Source organism: Amphiprion ocellaris, chromosome 17 (genome assembly GCF_022539595.1).
Source record: "Amphiprion ocellaris isolate individual 3 ecotype Okinawa chromosome 17, ASM2253959v1, whole genome shotgun sequence".
Classification (NCBI taxonomy): domain Eukaryota; kingdom Metazoa; phylum Chordata; class Actinopteri; family Pomacentridae; genus Amphiprion; species Amphiprion ocellaris.
In genome coordinates this window covers 10824584-10847849 of record NC_072782.1, presented here as the reverse complement: position 1 = coordinate 10847849, position 23266 = coordinate 10824584, and the positions used below count along the sequence as shown (strand labels likewise).

At 41.0% G+C, this 23266-nt stretch overlaps 1 protein-coding gene across 4 annotated transcripts in view; it reads right to left on the bottom strand.

The window, feature by feature from the left end:
* The window catches only part of LOC111577471 (nucleus accumbens-associated protein 2), a 31619-nt gene that overhangs the window by 5969 nt on the left and 2384 nt on the right, over positions 1–23266 (bottom strand). Inside the window, exons 1-6 of one of the 4 annotated variants that reach the window (XM_035954440.2) lie at positions 5701–6140; positions 4421–4601; positions 3558–4322; positions 1902–2078; positions 351–456; positions 17–114 (exon numbers count right to left, since the gene is read on the bottom strand). In XM_035954440.2, coding sequence (XP_035810333.1) covers positions 17–114; positions 351–456; positions 1902–2078; positions 3558–4322; positions 4421–4532 — 1258 coding nt within the window. In that variant the 5' untranslated portion in view covers positions 4533–4601; positions 5701–6140. Of the gene's footprint in view, positions 1–16; positions 115–350; positions 457–1901; positions 2079–3557; positions 4323–4420; positions 4602–5700; positions 6141–23266 lie in introns of those variants that run through there. The other 3 variants (XM_035954438.2, XM_035954439.2, XM_023283772.3) reach the window with 3 other exon arrangements.

Below are 23266 nucleotides of genomic sequence, written 5' to 3'. Positions count from 1 at the left end.
TGGACAATAAACCTACGTTTGACAGCGTTGAGGACCCTGCTGTCCAGGGGTTTCCTACTGGGGTCACTAGTAGAGGAACGGATGCCTGTCCCACAGCTATTGGCTAAAGTGTTTCTGCAGGGACACAGAGTCAACACCAGGGGGCAGAGTAAGCAACAGGCACATACAGTGGATAAACATGGGAAGACCCACAACTAACCGCATTGCACAACATGGCCACAGATGGGGTGTGAAAGTTGGTTTGTGACAACAGCAGTAGTGTCGGAGTCATGCACAGAACTCAAATCTAAGGGACTGATGATACAAACTGTTTGATGCAACCTCTTCTTTGACCACATCTTTATACTCACCTATCAAAGAACGTTGCTAACAGACGGCGGAGCAAGACTTTGTGTTTGATTCCGGCACACAGATGACAGTTCATCAGTTGGCCTCGAGTCATGAACACCTGTGTACCTGTAGAGCATGGAAACAAAGAAGTATTTAATGAGCAACATGTTTACATTACAACCAGTTTCTTTGCTTTTTAAGACTCTTGTCTGTTTGTCCCATTTAGCAGGTTGTCTTTTAGTCTTTTCTACATTTTCAGTCCCTGTTCAATTAGATTTTAAACAACGTTTCAACTGTCCAAATCCAAAATTGAGAGATAAATGAGCACATTTTTAATTTACTTGGATTTGCTTTCTTTTCAAGACCGTTTGCATCTTATAACAGAGAATAATTACACATTTTCATTATGTTCCCATCTGTTTTTAATAAACTGACATTTTGATTTGATTGAATTTGACCATGTGGTAACTTTCTGAACTCTTGCACCAATACAAGTTTTCATTATTGACCACATCTTGCATGTGCATGTTTCCTTGCGTTCAGCTGTGTCTGTCTTCTAAATTGCACTAGGAAATACTCAGACTCCATCCTTCTGTCTGGAAGGACTCTGCACTAAATTGATTAAATTTTTTTTGCCACGCTCCATTGTAAAAATTATATGACCTACATGTTGAGTGGTACCTGTTCTCTTTGAAAGTCTCTGACTCGACTGCCAAGAGCGATATCTGGTAGCGAGACCAAAGAGTTCAGTTTTGTCTCATTATACCAAAACAATCTTTTCTCTCGTACTCTCGTAGCTCTGTGAGGGCCATTTGGCAAACTCCCAGCAGGCAGTCATATGCTTTTTACTCCAGAGTGACTTCTGTCTAGTCACTCTTCCATAAAGGCCTGATTGATGATAACTGCAGAGATGGTTGTCCTTCTGTCACAGTCTAAAATCCCTGCAAAGAAACTCTCCAGCTTTGTTTGATCCCTTTCGGACAGGCCGACACAGGGACGTGGGTCAGAGCTGCTATGGCAGTCAGTCTGAATAACTCAATGTACTGTCTCCTGGCCTGAGCTGAACATGGGTCAGACACTGCTTTGGTGAACAGATTTTATCCAGTGATAAGGATTTAATTTAAAAGTACTGACTTCCAAGCACAATGTAACCCCAATGTCTCAATTATATGCTTCCGCTCTACTGTATACTCAGAGTATACATCGGAGAGAAGGCAGACTGTGCACATATACTTCACCCTTATTATCCCTTATTATTAAAGGTCACTGGGTTGTCCAATCAATGTTCTCTTTCTATAAAAGCTCTTTGTGATTTAGAAGTGTTTCTATTTTGCAGTAATGGAGTTCTCTTACTTTCTGAATTTATTAGTTGAAATTAATTAATTCAGTTAAATTTATTTTCGCAAGTATTGAATTTTAAATGACTTTAATCTAGTGTGGTGATATGAATGCTTTCCAAAACTACTGCATATCAATCTCTGGGAAACTGCGCGTGGTAAAATGTGAGGTATTAAATGTATATAAGTGGATGTATGCGTCTATGTGTGTGTGTAGTGAATGTGTGTGCCTACCAGCTACCAATTCCAGCTTCTCCCCAGGGTCCCCCTCAGTGTAGAGCTTAGGGTGGCAGCGGTAGCCTATCTGGCTTATGAGGCTTGCAGGCAGCGCCACCAGGTCCCTGCGGATCAGCACGCAGTTGCGGTTCTCCAAGGCCAAGGGCACCGCTGCCATCTCTGGCTTGTCCTGAACTAATAAAAGCAAGAAAGAACAGAATGATTTTAGAAAAAAAAAAAAACACGAAAGGTTTTGTATTACACAGCAAAACAGATAGTGGTAAATGTGTATGTAGCCAGCAAAACTAAAGTTATACTATGAGCCACACCTGCCTTCTGTGGCCCTGTCAAAATAAAAAAAATAAAAGCTATACAGTTTAATTAGTAAAGCGGGTTGCGGTAATCTCATACAAGTCTTTTTGTGTTTCATAAATGTTTTAAAGCATTGCAGATGTATCCTGGATAAGTCATGATGCTGCATCAGCAACTTGAGTTTTGGAGAGGGACATATCCAAAACTGGGTGTAGGGTTCCTACTCACAAAATGTTTCCCCCAAACCTCTAAGATGACACACACACATGCACACACACACAGAGAGAACAGGAGAGATGAGTCCATTAATTGTCACACGTATCCACATGCTGAAAAGTGTGAATTAATCTATTAGGATGTGCATAGACACTTATGCCTACACACACAAAAACACACTCACGCACACACACACACAGGAAAGATGTGCATGGGTCTCAAATATCCTACAATGTCACCCTGGGGTGCTCTGACTGATTGCAGATAGAGTGGATTTCATAAATATCTGAAACTCTAGAATTTGACAAGCCTGTGTGATGCCTTTGAGCTGCAGGATGTGAAGAATGATGGAGTGTGTGTGCACATGTGGGTGTGTGACTATCCATCTGTGTGTGTTTATGTGAATGCAAACTCAAGTAACTATACCATCTATGCTTGTATGTGTAGACAAATCTACACAATTATGAAACTGAGGTAGAAAACCATAATAAAAAAGCAACACAGACCAGCTGTTGAAGCTGTGATGAGGAGAGTGTTGTTGGTCACGATGTACTCCAATCATAACTCCATAAAGCTATCTTTATGCTGAGAGAACCCACACACACTGGAGGCACAACATCCTGCTTTTCTAAGATGTGCAGGATACATGATTTATGAAAAATTAAATAATGTAACTGGGAAGCAATGAATGTGCATCAGTTTAGGTTTTTTTTCCCCACATGACACACACAACAGGTTACATTTATGCTTATATTTCCTGCAAGTCATGCTGAGTTTGACTCATAGATTGGTCTGATATCAAATGAATTTCCTCCATTTCAAGCAAGGGCAGTTGAGAAAGAAATGCACTTAGATCTTACTTGACGATAAAGATTGTATTGAAGCACCCTTGCCATTGAGACTCTCTTTTGTTTTTGCACGTGAAAAGTAAATGCTGTAAGTACATGCTGTAAGTAAGTGTAGTGAAATGAAACATTCTTGAGTTTGTCGCAAGATGAAAATGTAGCATTAGTTGTGGACTGTAGTGAAAAGAGTAAAAAGCCTTCGTGCTTTTCAACTGGTATGCCTTTAGTGTTTGCTGCACACCAAGGTCTGCAACACCTCACAAAGAGTTCATAAATGCATAAACTACAACAAAATACTTACTTCCATAGGGGTTAGCTGAACGTCCATAGAGATGACTGTAGGCCTCCTCAGTGATCCCATCATAGGGCTCTTCCTCAAACTCCTCATCTTCGTTCTGGTAGGACGTGGGACTGTCAGTGGTGGGCAGACTAGACGCTCCAGGACTGGACCTTTCACCGCCTGCTCCTCCTCCTGCTCCACCTCCACTGGCCACTTGAAGGTGGAAAGGAGGCATCCCGGGGATGGGGGTCCCTCCGGCCGTCGTGTAGAACAGCGAACCGGCCCTCGCCAGCCGACTCCCCAGCTCCGAAGACGAAATCTTGCTTTGTGTTGAGGGTACTGTCAGGGGTGTTGGATCACCCCCTTCGAGTTTAATCTTGCGTTGCGGCATGAGCAGGGATGGAGACCAGCCCGGGGTCCCCAAAAGGGCGGCGACTGCAAGGCCGTTTCCATTATTACAGGGACTCTGTGGCTCAGATCCTGTTTCTTCTAAGGATCCTGCTGTTTGTGAGTCACAGTGAGGTGAGTTTGCCTTAAACATTAGGTCCATGCCTCTTTCAACTATATGCTGAATTTGGAGGTAGCCAGCTGTGTACATGACCACCAGCTGTTCACTAGCTGCCATTGTTAGCTTCCCTGTATAGCAGAAAGTGAGGATCTGCTCAAAGCAAGCAGGTGTGACTGAGGAAGGCAACTCAAACTGGGTCTTGGTAGAGCTGCTGAAGAGGTCACGAAAGTAGAGGCTGCTGGCAGCCAAAACGGCCCGGTGGGCTTTGAAAGCCTGACCTGGTGGAGAAAAAGAAGAATGTTTATTAAAAAAAATTCCAGCACTGTTTCACAGTTCTGCAAATAACACAAAACCTCCAGATTTCCTGCTAACCAACCTTTGACCAGAATGGATACATCACAGTAGTGTCCCAGCAGGCGCTGCTCATTAAGGGAGCCCAGAACTGTGGCTCCAAAGTTCGGGATCTCCACATGGAGCAGCTGGGACATGTTGGCCACAAGGGATAGGAAGATGGAGCTTCAGATATTCACTGCAGACTCTGCCACTGAGAGAGGCATCTGTAAAAACAAAAAAAGAAGGAATAGAAAATGCATTGAAGATGCAAAATACAGTGACAAAGAAAGGACTGAATAGAAAATGCGTGAAAGATGAAAAGACATGCCAGAGGGAGGTAGAGAGGCGAGAAGGGAAAAAAAGAGAGAATCTTAGTAGGAAGCAAAGAGTAAGAATGAAAATAGAGTTGTGATAAAGTGAGAAAACGAATACAGTTAAGGGAAAAGTGAGAGGTGTGTGAAAGAAAGATGGATATGTGGAGATAGTGGGTGAGAAAGTAGAGGCAGGAGAGAAAAAGGAGGAGTCAAGTCACTCCACAGGAAAAAAAAAGAAACAACGGACACAATGCCATGCCTACTGTACATAGAATGTTGTGAAATACCTTAAGGCTATGTTGTTTTACATGACTTAAATTCCAAGAACCTTGGACTCATTCCATGTACTGCACTAAATGCATCAACAACACTTCGTCTGCTGTATGGACTTTGATAACCTGAAAGTCCACCTTGACAACAACTTTTCACAGCATGGAAAAACCATACTGAATACAATCAGCATTTCATGCCACAGTTTAGAGACTCTCCTTGAATTTGTTGACACGATACGTATGTCAGCGTTTGTCCTCATTCTAAACTCTGGCCAGAAAACGATTCAGTAATCCAACACACAATTTCATCTTAACTTTGATGGCTCCTTTAACTCCTTCTCAGTAACATGCTCCAGGCTTATTTGCACCTTCTTTCTTTCCCTGAACCTTGTATCATTGTTTCTGTCTCCCCACCAAACCACACACACATACATATACGCACTAGTTTCATTATTGAGCAATGCTGCAGAACAGTTTCCAGGAATACAAACTGAAAAAAAATGTCACCGCCTCTCTCTCTCACACACACACATACACACTTTCTCTCTCCCACTTCATGCACTCCATACAGAGAGACATGCACTCTGGCTTACTTACATAAAAGTGTGTATGCACGAATACACACACACACACACACACACACACGAACACACACACACACACACACACGCACACACACACATGCAGTACAGGCTGCATAGGGAAATTACTGTGTACTCTGGCACACTAGCACTCACCTGGAGAAACCAGCATATGACTTTCCCCCTGCTAACAGTCTCTTACACATGCACAAATGCACAAAAAAAGAGAGCCCACTGTTATCCCAGACAGTTCTGACCTGTGTAAGCCAGTCTTCTGGTTCAAACACACAAACACAGCAGCAGCAGCAGCAGCAGCAGTCAGGACCAGGACAGAAGAGAAATAGTTGGAGATGGAAGGAGAGCACTCCGTCTGGTCGACTCTTTCTTTCACTTAAAGTGTCATTCCCACTGTCTCAAAAGATGATTCCCTCTGCTGTCTGACTGACCTTTTTTCTTACTGTCTTTCCCAGCCTATCTTCTATCTTCTATATCCTCCAAAGCCCCATTCTCTCTGCTCACTGTCTGTTCTAGCACTGTCTCAAAGCCTCCCTCTGCCTCCTTGTCATTATCTCTCTCTGTTTCTCTCTCCCCTCTCTCTATTCTCCAAGGGTTGAATTCAACAAGTGCCGCTGTAGAGAGAGAGAGAGAGAGAGAGAGAGGGAGGAAGAGAATGAGAGAGAGAGAGAGAGAGAGAGAGAGGGAGAGAGAGAGGGAGGGGGGGAGAAAGAGAGCAGAGCAGAGCGAATCAATGATGAAAGGAGTGGGAGGCTCGCTGTGTGTGTGCGTGTGTGTGTGCATGTGTCTGCGCGCGTGTGTCTGATCAATGCAGTATCTATACGTCGCAGGGAGTGGGAGGGAGAGAAAAACACAGGCTACAGTTACAGACGGAGACAGAGACTGGGCAGAGCTAGAGAGTATTGAGGGAGGGAGGGAGGGAGGGAGTAGGAGACAGAGAGAAAGTCATTTGAGGACAGTACGAGTAGAGAAAGACAATTAGGTTGAAGCAACTTCTGCCACTTGCCCCTGGACACAGATGTCTATATGGTCTAACAGTAATGGGAGGAGAATGACTAAGACAAAAGTGAAACGAGAAACAGAGGTCACAGCCAGCATTAATTAATTAACACATCGAATAGTGAAACTCCTGAAATCCCTGCTTGACACAAGTCTGGAGAGAATGCGTCACAACTTGGTAAAGCAAAGCTTTGCTAAAATGGAAGCTTTATTATACACAATGCAATAATCCTCTAATCCCTCCGAAAAATGTACAAATGAAAAGATTCATCAGAAAAGAAAAACACACAATCTGCCATGTCAAGGTATTTCCCATTTTCTTACAATCTTTTTAAGACAATAGTTAAAAAAAAAAATAGAGGAGGTTTTACTTTTGAGCAAGTGTTGTGTATTTTCTCTGAATCATGCAAGGACATCTCTGCCAAACACCTACACATAAACAGAGAGCAGTACTGTCTTCACGCAAGACTATTTTGTATTGCTACATGAATTGATAAATTAAATGATTAATTTACGCCTCCGCTTCGGTAGCTCGGCTTATTCAAGTGACATTTCTGTCTTTTCTGTTGTTACTTTTTTGGCCGACGCATAGAAAAAGGCCTCCCTACATGCTTCTTGATGTGGATAAGAGAGGACAGGAGCCAGATGTCACCGCCTGTGACAGGACAACAGCTAAGAGAAAATACAACAGCTATCAAAGAGGATAAGTTCCAGAAAGATGCGTGTGGGAGGATATAAATGCAAAACTGCTGCTACGGATGAGTAAGAGAATTTTTACAGTATGCGTGTACATGTAAACACGCACATCCACACGTAAATGTTGTGTAATCCTTGCATGTCAGAGTAAAAACCAAAAAAAAAAAAGAAACAATAGGGATGGCTCTCTCACTGCCACACTGCATTATAGATGATGAGACATGAAGTAAACCTTTCAGTAAATGATTTCAAAATCCACCTTTTCACCACACAATACGCAATCTGTTAAAAACATATAAAGCTGATGCAGAGCATTTTTTTTTTCGATCTGAGCGTGTCCCCAGAAAGTATCAAGACACATTGCACTTCAGTCTTTGCCAAAGAAACCTCAAGTGAAGAAAGTTGTGCTAAACTGAGTAAACTTTTACTCTTCTGTCACAGCGGAAATATGAAAGGGAGGATATCACAAAGCACTGAATACAGTGAGTCAGACTTTGGTTTAGAGAGCTTTTGCCCCAGCAGTGTGATATCTGCACGGCACATATAGGCACACATGAGTGAGCACACACAAAAAGCACAGTCAAACGCAGGAGAAACAAATCCGCAAACACACTAATGCAAACAGACATATACACAGTCCTCGGCTCTCACACACCAACACACAGTCAGGTAATCTCCCTGTGCACACTCAGCAATACACATTCTGTTTGTTTGTCTGTCTGTCCTTCTGTGAACCGGCCAGACTGCCCGTCCGTCGGTCTGTCCATCACTTATTGCAACCACCGTGTCCTTAAATCGCCTCTCGCTTCTCCCCTCTCCCTTTTTTCCCTCTATCCTTCCCGCCCTGCATACCACATACCCACTGTCTCTCTGCCAATTAATGCACACAGGGCTGCATTGCAGTGAGGTTGGCGCGTGCCACGGCAGCAAGCACAGTACAGAGTCTACAGACATGCATGTACGTGCCAGCCAGGCAGAGCGAGAGGGAGAGGAGGGAGGAGGAGGGGGAGAGAGACAGAGAGAGAGGGAGGGAAAAGAGGAAGAGGGAGGGGGGGACAGAAAGAGCAAAGGAGAGTGAGCGGAGAATATGTTGAGTCAGGCAGACAGGACGGTGGAGTGCCACATCGCACATACACTCAGCCGCATGTTCATGTAAATGTATGCACGAATGGATACGAAGCAAGGATGTCTGTACACGTTCATTATGGGAATTAGTGCAAAGGTGCCTCACACAAATATATAAAAGTGCACAGGCATGCACATGTAAATTCAACCTCCTGCTGCCTGCATTAAATATAGACTTTGCACATCCCTGATAAAAAAATATAAGGCATGAACTCCCTCAACTTGTTTGTCTAACGAGGGATTATATGTGTGTGCGTGCTTTCCTCTCTGCACCTTGTGTCCTCATTTCCTACTGAGCGTGTTTGCACTTCCATGTCAAAGTTTCTCACATAGGTACCAAGGCGTGTTTTTACAATCATCATTATATACCAGGCTGTGACTTTCGGCACTTTATGTGAGGCATGTGTGTGTGTCTGTGTATGTGTATGTGTGTTTGTGCAGACAGTGTCTGTGCGTTTTCATATGAGATTTGAATGCTGTTCTGATTGCCATTGTCTGCTCTGTTGGAATGTGTTACATCCATTTTAATCAAGGATTCATACCTACGCACAGTGTTATTAACTGTAGCAGCAGGTCCAGGCATATTTGAATAATATGAAGAAATGAGACGATTCGCCAGATGGCAAACAAACACATGCACACGCACACATACACACAGATTTGAATTACTAGTTATACTGTAACTGCCCACTAAAGGACAATAGTGTAACATTCAAACATAAAACCATAGAAGTCATACTGTGATTCATGCTTTCGCCATTTTGTACTTTGTGGAACAGTTCAAGTAAGTTCAGTCTGGAGGTAAAGTTAGCGTCACACAATGCAGATCACAAAAACTTAACTAAAACAGTGTTCAGGAGACATTTTATCTAGTCACAGGAAAGTAGCAACATTGATTAATAGCTCATTTAAAGTGTAGCAATGCACGAAAAAAAGCGCACCGAATGAAAATTTTGAAGTGAGCCGAACAGGAGCTCATCCTTCCTCCCTTGCTTATGTTGTCTCTATACAATCTCAATATGAACAGTCCCCTCGTTATAAATATTCAGATCCTGCAGTTGTTCTCATGTCTAAAGTGTACCAGACAACAGATTCTATCCACGTTGAGACGGCAACGCTCCCTGGCAACAGTTCTACCAATCGGGAACGAGCGGGTGTCTGCCTGGGTCTGTCTGAGTATCATTATGGGATGTCGAGAGAGAGAGAGAGAGAGAGAGAGAGAGAGAGAGAGAGAGAGAGGGAAAAAGAGAGGCTCCTTATCACTGCTTATAATGCAACATCATTCTCTGTGTATAGACCCTGAAGTTGTCTGCACATAGTCAGGATCAAAATCATCTTTTCTTTAATAAAAAAAAAAAAAAAAAAAAAAAATCTCCCTATGATTCATGCGGTTATGTAACAAAGAGACAACTATGAAATGATTTGTTGTGGGCTGAATATTGTCTGGTATCTTTCCACTTGTGTTCACTCAATATGCACCAATAATGTAACTCGTGGTCTGATGAGGGAAAAAACACAACGGCTGGATTTCAGTTTTAACTCACGGAACAATGTTGTCTGATGCAATACAAAAATGACAATGTGTATACATAGTCAAACTGAAAATTGCATACTAGGGTGGAACGGTGTGACATCAAACCTGTATTATAATAAAACATCACACACAAGTATTTTTCAAGACACTGCTGCTTGATAATTTATTTCTTAAGTTGGCTCACTTCTGGTTTTGTCATGATTAATATGAGCACTTACAGTTTCTGCACTTGTGGACTGAACTATAAATTAACTGATTTGTTTAACTCCTAGTTTTTTATAACACCACCACTAAGTCTTTTGTCACTTCAAGCAACTGCGGCTAATATTCTATAAAAAACAAAGGGTCAAATGAATATGTGTAAACTGAAAGGAGCCACTTGTAGTGACAAACCCACAGAGATTTATTACAAAACTTTACAGCTCCTCTCAGCTCTATGAATCTCTATATCTGGTGCATAACGATATTATTCTGGTTCACTCTCACCACTTACAGTGTTGTACTGTAAGTGGTGAGAAAGTAGACAACTGTTTTCACCAAAAAATATCTAATAAATCCACTGATTTTTACCAAAAGGCAGAAAAAACTAGCAGTGTGTAGGAGATGGTGGAGACCAAAAACGGAGCACAAAAGAAAACCAATATCTACTTACATCTGCAAGGTAACCAGATATACAGCTTCAAATGAATGTTAATGTACAACTGAATCTTATGGATGCATAAATTAACAAATGTATTCTAACAATTACAGCCACAAAAAATCAGGGAGATGTGGAGTGTACCACATGTGGACTGCACAATATCGAATCTTTCATTTCAAGCATTTGTCAACAAAAATGCTTTTAGTTTTAAATCACTTCCACTTGCCCAGCAATTACATTTACTGATAATTGGAGAAAGAGCAAACTTAGATCAGTATAATACAGTCGTAACTTTGGAAATTTGATTAATTTAATTTGCTGCACATGTACTATGCTGCTTGCTGCTATTATATTTATTGGTCAGTGTTTATTTCCCTCTAAAATCCGGCAGCCAAAGGCTTTTGTGTGATTCATACAAAATGAACAATAACTTCCATCCATTCATTTCTACAACTGACTCTTTTGTGTAGTTTCCAGGGGACTAGCATGCGCACACCTACTCACAAATGTACTGTGCATGTCATATTAATGTGCAGCCATTCTGGGGAAAGGAAACCAGCGATGAAGCAAGTTGACAAGTACCACCTTTCATTGCAACAAAAAGCTCTGACATTTCACAGTGGTTGGGGACACTATCAAACAAAAAGTTGTGACAGAAAACTCCTGTAACAGTGGACTACCTGTCAGTTTGGCCTGTAGTCGCAGTGAAAACCAGACAGAAGAAGAGCATGTACAGTGCGTGTCCATGCATGTGTGTTTGTGAGTGTGTGTGTGATCCTCCTGGGGCAAAGGCTTGCTAATGGACTCCAAGTGGCTGTGGGAGGTAAACAAACAAACATTAGCAGTGGCTACTACATCACACCAAACTCTGGTGACTAGGACACTGGAAAGACTCCGTGCACCAGTAAACACAAACACATCAACCCACATAGCAGTGCAAATACATGACGGTATATGGGCATACAAGGTAGAAATGAAAGGACAATGATGGATGCCTGGGAGAAAGACTAAATAAGGGAGCTTAAAATGAAAGAAGTGTGAGTGGATGTGAGGAGATAGACGACTAAAAGAGGCAGGAAAGAGGGAGGGAGCGTGTGTGTGTGAAAGATGCAAATAGAAAACAACAAGAGAGAAGTTGACAAAGCACAGTCACAGGGTGAAAAGAGAGAGGAATAGGGAAATGAGGCAGAATGACAGAGAAATGTAAAGCTCTAAAAAGCTAAGGTCTTAAAAGGGCTAAACCAACTTGATTGGCCGTACTGATCATATTTCCCCTCCAAATGTGACCATCATGCTTAGTATATGGTTTAATTTCATTTTAAAGTGTTTGGTGCCTGTTTTTTTCTAAGCAGGGTAACAGACAAAGCCAAGTCATATCGACAAACTGACACTTTGTTCTAATCAAAAGAGATTCCACCTCCACATTACTGACTCTCAAATGTCAGCTCCACCAAAGAGGCTTCCCAGATGGCAATTTCTGAGAAGGAAAATCCTACTACATGACAGAGAAAACGAAGGAGAATAAGACATGAAAACAACACGCAGGTTGGACTTTCAGCTACATTAAGCTCACTGCAGAACCACGAGGGCATGTGGGTCATTCCAGTTTATAGCAACACATAAGTGTGACGTTAGAGCAGCAGAGAAACTTAGGCCGAGGATTCACGCAAGACTGAGATATTTTGAACAAACACTGACACAAGAGCAAAAATCCCCCCCACCCCCCTTTGCCTTGCCAGTTTCCAAGTTAAAAGGAAACCACGCAAGCAGCACAGGAAGAAATGAAGGGAAGAGAGAAAGAAGAATGAATGTGTGTATGTTAAGCAGCAGCAGCATTTGCGTGTGTAGACACAAGGATACAGTTTGCTGAGCAATGACTGCCATGTGATGCTTCTTTTTTGGGACAGTTTCTAACTAATAAATCCTTTACATTGGCATCAGCTTGCAGCTGCCTCATGACCTTGGGACACATAACTGTATATTTTCTATGAGCCTAAGGGTCCTAATTTCATGCTGGCACGCACTGATCTTCTGCCAGCAAAGTATCAGTTTTGATGGGCTCAGGCAGTTTTTTTCCTTGTGTTTTTTTTTTTCTTTTGACTGAAGGGAGGAGCACTTCACATTCACCTTAAACACCCCCCAAAATGACCATGAAATCAAATCAACACAACTCTTCAACACAAACTGAACATCATAGCCTGCATGCATGTCAGATTTATCTGTTATCTCTAACAGCTACGCCAAATTCCACTAACATCTAAACAGAAGCGCAATTAATTCACTTTGCTGTGCCAGAAACCTGGCAACACTGAACACAGCTTTATTAATCAAGCAGAGAAAATATAACTTTTACAGGTCATGTAGCTACTGTATGTGTATCTGAACTGATAAGTGTCCAAGTTCATAAACGTGACCTCAAGTTAAAAGAAACATGATCTGCCCTCGGCGTCACAGTAGGGAAGTTTTAGTCTTGCCTTGTGACTCTGCTTTGACAAGGGCATCAGATCACTCTTGGGAGAAGCTGTTGTGGCATCTCGATTGTGCTCGTTTCCAAACTGTGACTGTGCCATGGCAATGAATGTACTGCCTTAAGAAGGAGTTAATTGACTTTGGTCGATGCTGCAGAGCACCTTGATAATTTATTCTTGCAAGTACAATTACAGATCAGGTGTGGCACTGTCGCTGTTCTAGCACCCTTGGCCACATGACACCTAATAATCAAGTGAAACACAGAGGAGTTGTGCAGTTGCTTGTACTGTTGATTTATTAACACAAGGCTAAAACCTCATGGATGTCTTCATGGTCGGATTTAACTCCTAAGAAACCCCGAAGCAGAAATTTCTGAAAGGGGCCCTGTTGATCTCCATTATACATGCCAGTTTTATTATTACTCTGCCAAGGAGGCGGCGCCTCTGTAATTTTGGCAGTGATACGGCTTATAGTCTGGATCTACGGATTTGTTAAAGATTTCTGTATCATTGCGAGATGGCAGCATGGCGTCACTGTAACTATGACTCCAAGTGAACTCTGTCAACTGCTGACGATCAGATGATTGCAATCCTACTACAAATCAACCACTGCGGACTAATCGGGATTCATCTGTCCGAAATGATACAAGGAACAATTGATAATATTCTGGGGGAATTTCCCATCAATTCCCGCCGCCCGCAACATATTTAGGTCATACCATGATACAACGACTGAGCAGCCTTGGCGGAGTACAGTGTATGGGCAGAGTACTGTGCTCTCTGAGTGCTTTTCTTGTTTCCTATGTCATCGTGAAACCAACAAGAACTGCCAAGAATTCTCTGTTAGCAAGTTGCCTAATGCAAATATTTGACACACAGATAATAAAACAATTTTAAAAAACATGACTTTACAACACAGGAGCTCAATAAAATCTAACAAATTTAAGGTCTTAAAACTAGATTTGGATACAAGTTCGCTCTTCAGAATCTCTCACAGTAGCCTACTTTGCACTGCGGTTGATAATCCAGCCTCAGATATCCTCTTTAACATGACCTTCATCTGAGGACGCCATGAGATGGCCTGCCGAGTGTCGCTGACTGTCAAACAAGGACTAGAATTAGGTTAGATTTGACAGGAAGTCTGTATATTTGTGACTGTATGTGTATCAGCTCTATGCATTTGTTCCAGATGTGATTTGATTTTCATGGTGCATGAAACAGTGAAACACAGAGAAAATGGACTGAATCAGCATGAAATGAAGGCACATCAGTGGTGATCCTGTGCCATACAGAAACAAACACAAAAAGAAAATGCTATAAGAGGAGTGTGGCTATTCTTCTATTACTAGTGCTTTGTTTCGATATATTGTATATATTTAATGTCTCCAGAATACTGACCTAAAATTAAGGTTGCAGTAGGAGTGTACAGTGTGTTTGTCTTGCACAGCATTGCTGGTGAAAAACTTTACTGTATGAATTTAAGGTTAATACGATATGAGAGGCGTTTTTATTTTTCAATTGTTTTACCATGCCAACCATTCTCCTCTCGGCCTTTTATCACCCAATGTGGTTGGCTGGAGTATGTAACAGTTCCAGATCAAGTGCTCTCACAAGGGACTGTCATTGGTGTTCTTTTATATACCTTGTCTATAAAAAATATTAGATGTGCTACTCTAAACTGCAATGTACATTATGCTGATGACACTATTACATATTGACCAGAGCTGTGCCGATTAAACGCACATATATTCTTAATTTCTCATGAAACAGTAAATGCTGTTAAGTACTGGGATCGCGCAGAATGATGTCGTTGCACGATTTGTCCAATGCATGGAGATCTGACTCCATTCAATCCTCAATCCTCACCGCTGTCTTCTCAGTAACTACAGGAGTAAGCTACAGCCAGGCAAGATTACAGGAGTGGGCTGAGCAGAGCTTGCCGACAGGGAAGTTTATAATGACGTTGTGAAATTAACAATGACTCAACATGTCTCCCATTTCACTTTAACTCTCTTTGCCATGTGCCATGACGAGTGACGCGTGCTTTGTTGCGTCAGTCATGCTTTTCATTTACCTTGCATTGCTAAAGTTGTGCTAACCCAGCTTAAGTTATTCCCCATCTGTTTATGTTAGCAATAACATCGCTGTAGTTATGCCAACCTAGCATAGCGTTAGCTAACAGCTTAAAAGCCAGTAACTGCAGAAATAACATGTCTACACAATATTTGAGAGTACAGAACGAGTGTTCATCACTCTGTCAGCTACATACTGATGTGCATTTAAGGAGGGGCGATGTTAACGCAGAGAGGAGGAGGTTTATTCAGTTAAAATGATTAATATTGCTATCTGTCTTCAGCAACCACCATGATGTCAAGTCACTCTTAGTTTTGTCAGAAAATACTATAATGTGACCCAGGCTGTAACAGCAACTCACTGTGTGTGTTATGGAGTAACATTAGTGTCAGACTATTTGTGACCATTATATATTTAAAATGCAACTCTATCAAAGATGACATGTTTAACATCTGAGAAAGGCGTCTGTGGTTTTTATTTTGGTTCATATGAGTCCTGACTTCATGGCAAAGAAAATAATGGAGTAAAGAAAATGTGATTTAACATTAAAGGGCATCAGAGGGCTGTATAAATAATGTTTTGCCAGTAACTTCACTCATTATAAACAGTATATATATCTATATATATATATATATATATATATATATATATATATATATATATATATATATATAGGCTCTTTTTTAAGGTTCTATAATTTCCCAATGTTTAATGCTTTGTTGCATGTTTTTGTACTTAAACATCCTCTCTGTTGTAAAGTTAAACAAATACTAAAGGACAAAGTGTTGTAAAACAGTAAAATGTTCTGCCTGTAATTCATATCTTTGTTGTTGTAAGCGTTAATAAAAAATAAAAAGTTATTTTATTCTTTTTTTTTTAACTAAGCTGATTAATCGGTCATCAGAATTTTTTTCTGCCCAATATTGGAATCGGCATCGGCCTCAAAAAATATTGGTATACATTTTTATGCTGATGAAACTATTTTATATACGACAGGCTCTTCTCATTACCTGGCGATTGCAAATCTACAGTCTGCATTCAATATATTTCAGGCATGCTTTATCAAACATAAAAACGGGGCTTGTTTTAAATTCTGACAAAACAAAATATATGCTAATTTCAAGTGCATCTCAGATGGTCCAGTCTACTTTCCCTGAAACACTCTCTCCAGAGCTTTCAAATTCAAACTGTTCAACCCATTCATCCATCTATCCATCCATTGCAGAAGAAGCGAGATACATTCTGGACAGATTTCCAGTCCATCAAAACTGTTTGAGTTTGGCTGGACCATAGTTTTGCATAGCCCAACCATTCTCTAGCACTGACCCAGCACTGCATAGAATGGTCTGACTGCACCTTATTGTCATTTAGCTATGGGAGAAAAAAGCTAATCACAATCTTCTTGGGCAGTGGTGTCCCCTCAAAATAATAGTGGGAGAGTTCTTTTGGTGGAACATTTGCATGGGTATAGGTGAGTAGTCACTTAAATGGTTAATTCACCAAAATAAAAAAATAGCAAAATTTCCCTTATTGCATAACTAAAACCTTCAACAAGACTTTCAATTTGGATGTAATGGACATTGTTTTCCATACCGAAGGGATTTTTGAAAATGGTAACATGTAGATAGCAGAAGGAAAGTTCAAAGCCAAGAGAAATGCACAGCCATTGGCAGACTTGTAACTGGTATCTATTCAATGAGACAGACTAGAAAGACATTAACCCACCTGGATCATCTGACAAGCACCTGGCACAAAGTTGGATTTTTTACAGACAGACAAATCACGATTCTCCTTTGCTAATCAGTAGACCACTGTACAATCTACATTTTTGATCCCTCTGCCTGTGTGCATTGCAATAGACACTGCTTTAGCACAGGTAATAAATTCCTCACCATGCTTTGCATCTTAAATGAAAAGCTGGGACGGTCCTATTTAACCGATAGAAGGGAATGACGTTCTACAAGAAAAACTGTCTCATGCAAGCATAGCATAGGCAATGTCAAGTCACAGATTATTTTAAAGCCAAATCATGTGTAAATGTTATATCAGCATTATGATCTTGGGTTATGAAGATTGTTAGTCAACCAGGCCAGATGAAACCAGCTGGGTTTGCTGTTTTACACTCATCCATGAAGCCTCTTTGATTGATCTACTGACTGTTGGGGAGTTCCCGGGCACCTTGATGTTTGTGGGGGGAGTTTCAAGACAATAACAGAAACAAATGAATTACTTTGAAATGTAGTTTCAATATGACTGTTCAAGAAAAAAAATACAGAGCAAAAAGAAAATGATAGTTTTATTTCTAATGCATAAAGATTTGGTGGTGCTTCACTGAAAGAATTACTTGCTATACAACAAAAAACTGGGAAATTGTAGTAAACATTGCTAGAAAGGCTCATACACATTTCTTAGCCTTTTAGCTGTTCGGGCACAGCTCAATCTATCAGACTAAAGGGCTTTAAAAGCTCTGGTCTTTTCTGATTATGAAAAAAAATCTGTTTGGAAAAACAACAGTGCAGCCTGAAGTTTAAACACCATTTAGCTACTGTCATTTAATGGTACTTTTTAGACTCTACAGACCATTTCAGGATTTCAATAAATGGGTCCAAGTTTAATTCTTTTTCAGGGTTATAGCAGGTAAGTTTTTACTTGTTGGAACCACATGGCCTATTGCTTAACACAGTTTCAGTGAAAAGGTCTGCGCGGATTCAATAAAGGGTGGATAACAGCTGCAGCAGGAGTGTCACTCAAACAAGGGCATGCAAGGTAAGAGCAATTTAAAAACACAGAAGATTAGGTCTCTGATTGGACTGTCATACCTTGAAGTGTAAAAGCAGGTTGTAAATCCTACCCAGTAAAACTGCTCCCTTTTCCTTTCTTACAAACTGTTTTTCTGCATAAAAAGTACATTTTGGAACTGACTAAACAACTTAAATGTCAAATTGTATGTTAAAGTATCCAGAGCATGTAAGAGAGTGGCACAGGATTAGAGAGAGGGTGAGACATGGAGAGAATAAACATGCCATTTTGATCACCCGGCGCTGCTGTTTCTGAGCTGAATGTTCTACAGTGACACATGTGTGACATCAGAGCAGCCCAACATGGCTGCCACAGGAGCCCAGTGCAATGCAAAAATGAGGACACATCTTTCAGCATCACTGCCCCACTGTCTACAGACAGGAATACACAAACACACACCAACACACACGCACCCACACACAGACAAAGACATACAGAGAGCTGCAACGACTGAGTGCCCCGTGTACATTTTTCAATTAGAGCAGACAGAATGCTTTAATTCATCCTCCTGCATGCGGACGAAACAACACGGGAAGGAAATGCTGTTTGATATCATGATTAGAAGAAAGTGATTCAAAAGAATGTCTCATGACATGAGCCGAAGATCTCTCATGATAAAAACCACAATGTTGTCTAGTGTTGAAATGCATCATAAAAAGACGGTTTGTTCGAGTGCACAGCGAGACATACACATTTATTTTGAGTGTTTACACACCCCCCTAACCGACCCTCACCCACATACACACACACACAAATTCTTTCTGTGACCTAAGAATCTTGCAGTCAGCACCGCACTAAGCTAGCATACATGCGCTCAAATAACATGTCACCTTGGATAACCTCCTCACACTGTTGAAACGTTGAAATGGGTTGTGGCTGACCTATGCAAACGGTGCTGAGTTGTCTGTGTCTCAAGTCAGAATTGAGTAAACAACAGTGAAATAGGAAGCATCTTCTCATGGCAATAAATCCCCTGGAGTTTTTCACAAAACATATAGAAGTATGTATGTGGGCCAGGCAGCTGAGGATGAATAAAGCGTGCTTGTAAACACACATAAATCAGCACAAAAAAGGTGTGCCTATAGGGCCTCCAGAAGCTGATCAGTTTTAACCCTCACTTAGATGGTTTTGCTGTTGCATTATCCTTTACAGTCTAGCTATTATAACACTGCCTTGAAATAATGCTAAGACAAGAAAACAAAGCTCAAGTTTGGGGATTTTTTTCAGTTACTTTTCTGCAACTATCTGCTATGATATTCTTGTTAATGGCTTTCCAAACATATATTTTTAAAGAAATATCTGATTTGTTTACATTCAAGCATTTGTTCTACATTTCATTAATTAAGCTTTGAGTGTTTGCTGTCTTGCTGTGAGTTACATGAGAAGACTGATATCACTCTCATGTGTTTATATATATATGAAGTAACAGCCAGCAGCTGGTTGGCTTAGCTTAAAGAGTGGAGACAGAAAGATTGGGGAAAAAAATCTCTCTTTAAGCTCACTAATGTGACATCTAGCTTGTTTAATCCGTACAAAAAAAGCACAGTGCAAAAAAGACAAATTGTTGTGTCACGGGGGATTACGTGCTGGACTATTCTTTAATTTATTTTTTGGTCAAGCACTTTAATTTTCTAGTTTCTTGACATTATGTATGAATGAAACAAATGAAACATAATGTTAATTATTGAGCTTTAGAGCTACTGGTATGTGGATTTTTTTTAACCTTTAAACAGAGGCAGGCCAGTTGTTTCCCTTTGTAACACTAAGACAACTGAACAAACATCTTATTATTGTAGAAAAGGAAAGCATTTCCCAATATCACCCTACTTCTTTGACATTTAGAAGTAACTGTACATCAGACTGCATGAGGGGACTGATAAAATTAATCATTGCAGGAAAAATATCCACAAATCAAATGGAATTTCTTGTATTAAAACTTAAGTCAAGGTGAGATATCAGTTCAAAGTGGCTTCTACTTTTTGCAGGGAACACCACTGTCCTGAATGCGTCAGGTAAGCAAGGCTGTGATTTAGCTATAATTGCTAACACATGTTAGCGTTGGAAATGGGAGGATGGGAGGGTGGGCTGCGTAGTGAAACCACCCGCCTCAGATTCCTGTCTTTTTCCACTGGTCCCTACCAGCATTCTGCCAGGGTGTAAGAACATGAAGAGCACATACAGGACAGGTCAATGCCACAGCAGAGGGGGGTCAGCGTTTTTGCTTCCCCCACTTACTACCTTGTGCACTAATTAGCCAGCTTTGTTTACTGGCAGGAGTCTTGAGAGAGGCTCGAAGTTTGCAGCAATTTAATTATGTACAGCACACAGCAAAAGAGCATGGAAAATTGAGGTGGGCTGCGAGGATAAATGCCATCCACAGCGCACAGTCTCTCTCAGTCTATGTGTGTCTGCGCGATTCTGTTGGGTTTATTTATGTGTTTGTGAATGTGTGTGTGCGTCATCCGCAGAATTATAGGTTTGACTTTCACTGTTAGTCTAATGTCCCTCCACTGGGAGTCTGCAGAATTGTTCTAATTCTATTCATGCTACTGTCTTCAAGCGTTTTCATATACAGGGCAAGTTAAAAAGTTTGATATACTGTATATTCAACATACAAAGGGAGACCTTTTTAACTTTTGCTCTGAATTCATATTACGTCACATACCAAAGCAAGCTCTCTATAAGGCTGCATAGCCTTGAGGAGTTACTGATGGACTGATGCCACAGATGCTGTCAAACGAGGCAAGATAGCGTTGATGATGAAGTGTCATTTAAGTAAAAAAAAAAATCCAAGTCTCCATCCTGTTTGAGGAGGCGATCTCATGACCATTTCAGAAACACATCCTCATCATACTTCTCAGCACTCTGTAATTCTCTGCTATGGCTACGTGCTTCTATTCATGCTGAAAATACTTGGAACAATCAAATGTGCACATGCTCCCTTTCTCTTTTTTTTCTTCTACTCGAGCAAATGCACAGACATGCACAATCGCACACACATCCACTCGCACACAACACAGACACGACATTCATGCCATGTGATCTTGCTAGGCATTATGCCAACGGCCAAACATGTCACTTACCAGAAATCTCTGAGACAGAGTGAGAGAGTGAGAGAAAGAGAGAGAAGGAGAAATTCTGCACATTTGTTGGTTTGTGAGAGCTCCTTGTAAAGAGTAAGTACAGTAGCCTACATACACTGGGAACATGAGATTTAGCTGCTACAGTTATCTGCAATGTAGTGTGATGTGGGGGCAGTCAATTCTGAGAAAGAAAAAAGAGAGGGACACGTGATCGCTGAGATCTAATGTGGAATTGTTCTAAGGAACATGCCATGTTTACTGTTCATTGTCTAAATTCTTGGAAGGCTTCCTGAAAAGCATGTAGTGAGCCAAAACAGCCCAAATCACTTACATTTCAAGATTCCTAATAGCTTTTCCTGATCCTCTCTTTCTCTCATTCGCTCCCTCATTATGTTTGCCACTTTCAGTGCATTTAAAGGGGGCAAAAAAAGTCACACATTTCCCCATATCCTTCATCTTATCCTCAGATCTGTTTGCCTCGAGGGTGGCAGAAAAAAACGCGCAACAGTCTATTCCAAGAAAAAAAAAAGATCAGCTTCATTACATATGAAATGATAAGTGAATTCGAGGAACTGTCCAACTCCCATTTTGTGGTTTTGGCAATCACCTTTTATACCATCAACATGTGGCACGCAAATAGTTTGGCCTCAAAGCAATGCTGCAATATAGTTACATGAAAATGCAAATCTTCTTACGACGTGTACATATCGTATAAAGGCAACTTGGCAGTAAAACAGCCAGCGTCTCTCTTTGGATTATAATCTCTTTTAATGGCTAAACTCTTGTGCCCTTGATTCAAATGGGAAATCGTGGGGCTGCATTAGATCACAGACAGGCCAGTGAAACACTGTATATTTGGGTGTAATTTAGTTTATCTAAGTAAATTTATCTTTCAGCCCTGCTGCCAAATTCGCTCATTTGGCAGACAATGCCGATTTGATGTGACTCAGAACCTAATTTCGGCTTTGATAAGGAAATATGCGGACAAAACAAGGTCACTGAGGCCTCCGACTTTGTTTACTATTCAATCGCTTTTCATGAGTTTACAATTAAAACCCCCAAAATCCCATGCAGGGAGCTGGGACAATATTACAAGTAATGTTTGTGTGTTTCAATTCCTTTGGGTGGTAAACATCAAGGTCATGAATATAATAACTATAATCGTGACAAGTGTGGCTTGTTCTACCACAGAAGACAACCAAGCTCTCTCTCCTTTTAATGATCCATTCGAAAAATACCACCAGAGAAAAAATAAGCACATGACTAAACAGACATATATGTCTGGAAAGAGTTGACTATAATTTACAAGCAGGCTTTAATTGTAATAAAAACCAGCTTCACACCTACACAGGCAATTAGAAATGAGTCTGCGTCGGAGCACAGACTCACAGACCTGTCAGGAAAATGCAGATAAAATCAGAATTAGGTTCAAGTTAAATATATAATTCACATCTCTAACAGCGGTGCCATTATGTGTTCTCCTGCCGCACATCTTTGCAGGATTTTTACTGACTTAACGTTCAATAGAAAGACATTTCTTCAACTGTTTTGTTTCACAGACAGCAGCCAACAAGCCCGAACACACCAGCAGCAGCAGGCTTTTATCCACCAAGGTTTAACTTGAACAGGCTCTGCTAGAACGTACAAGGCTAATGTATTAGAATATGATGTATGACTGGTGCCCTGTATCGCATACCATCAGCGGTGACTCATCACTGTCTCAGGAAAGGAAAATTATAGACACATAAACACACTCCCCACAAAGGCATAAACGCATATACAGAGAAAAAGTGCAGCAAGCATATGAGGGCGCACACAAATGAAGCAGGCAGCACCGGACATGAAAGTGGTCGCTATGCTGTAAATGTAGTTTAAATCGATAAATGACTTTTGAACACAGTAATCTGTGCGGCTCAGATGATTTTTTTCTTTTTTACAGCCAGTGGCAGCGTGTTTCTCTTCCGAGGGTGTTGTAGTAGATTGCAGTTAGGATTAACACTCGTCAAATATTTGCCGTAAAAGATGTAACAGTAAGAAATCACCTCCAGGCGCTTTTCCTCCAACTGTTCCACACGTTTATCAAGTGATGGTTCAAGCTACCTTGTATTTCTTGCAGGAATTTTATAGAAATTGAGTATCTTTTCACATACCGGGGCAACACGAATTCGTGTTCATTTATGGATCCAACAAAATCCGATGCAAGAATTGAATCTCACTGTGTTTTGTCCTTTCTTTCAGCCCCCCCCCCCTCTTTTTTTCTGTCAGTGTCCGCATCAGTTTGTCGGTCTCT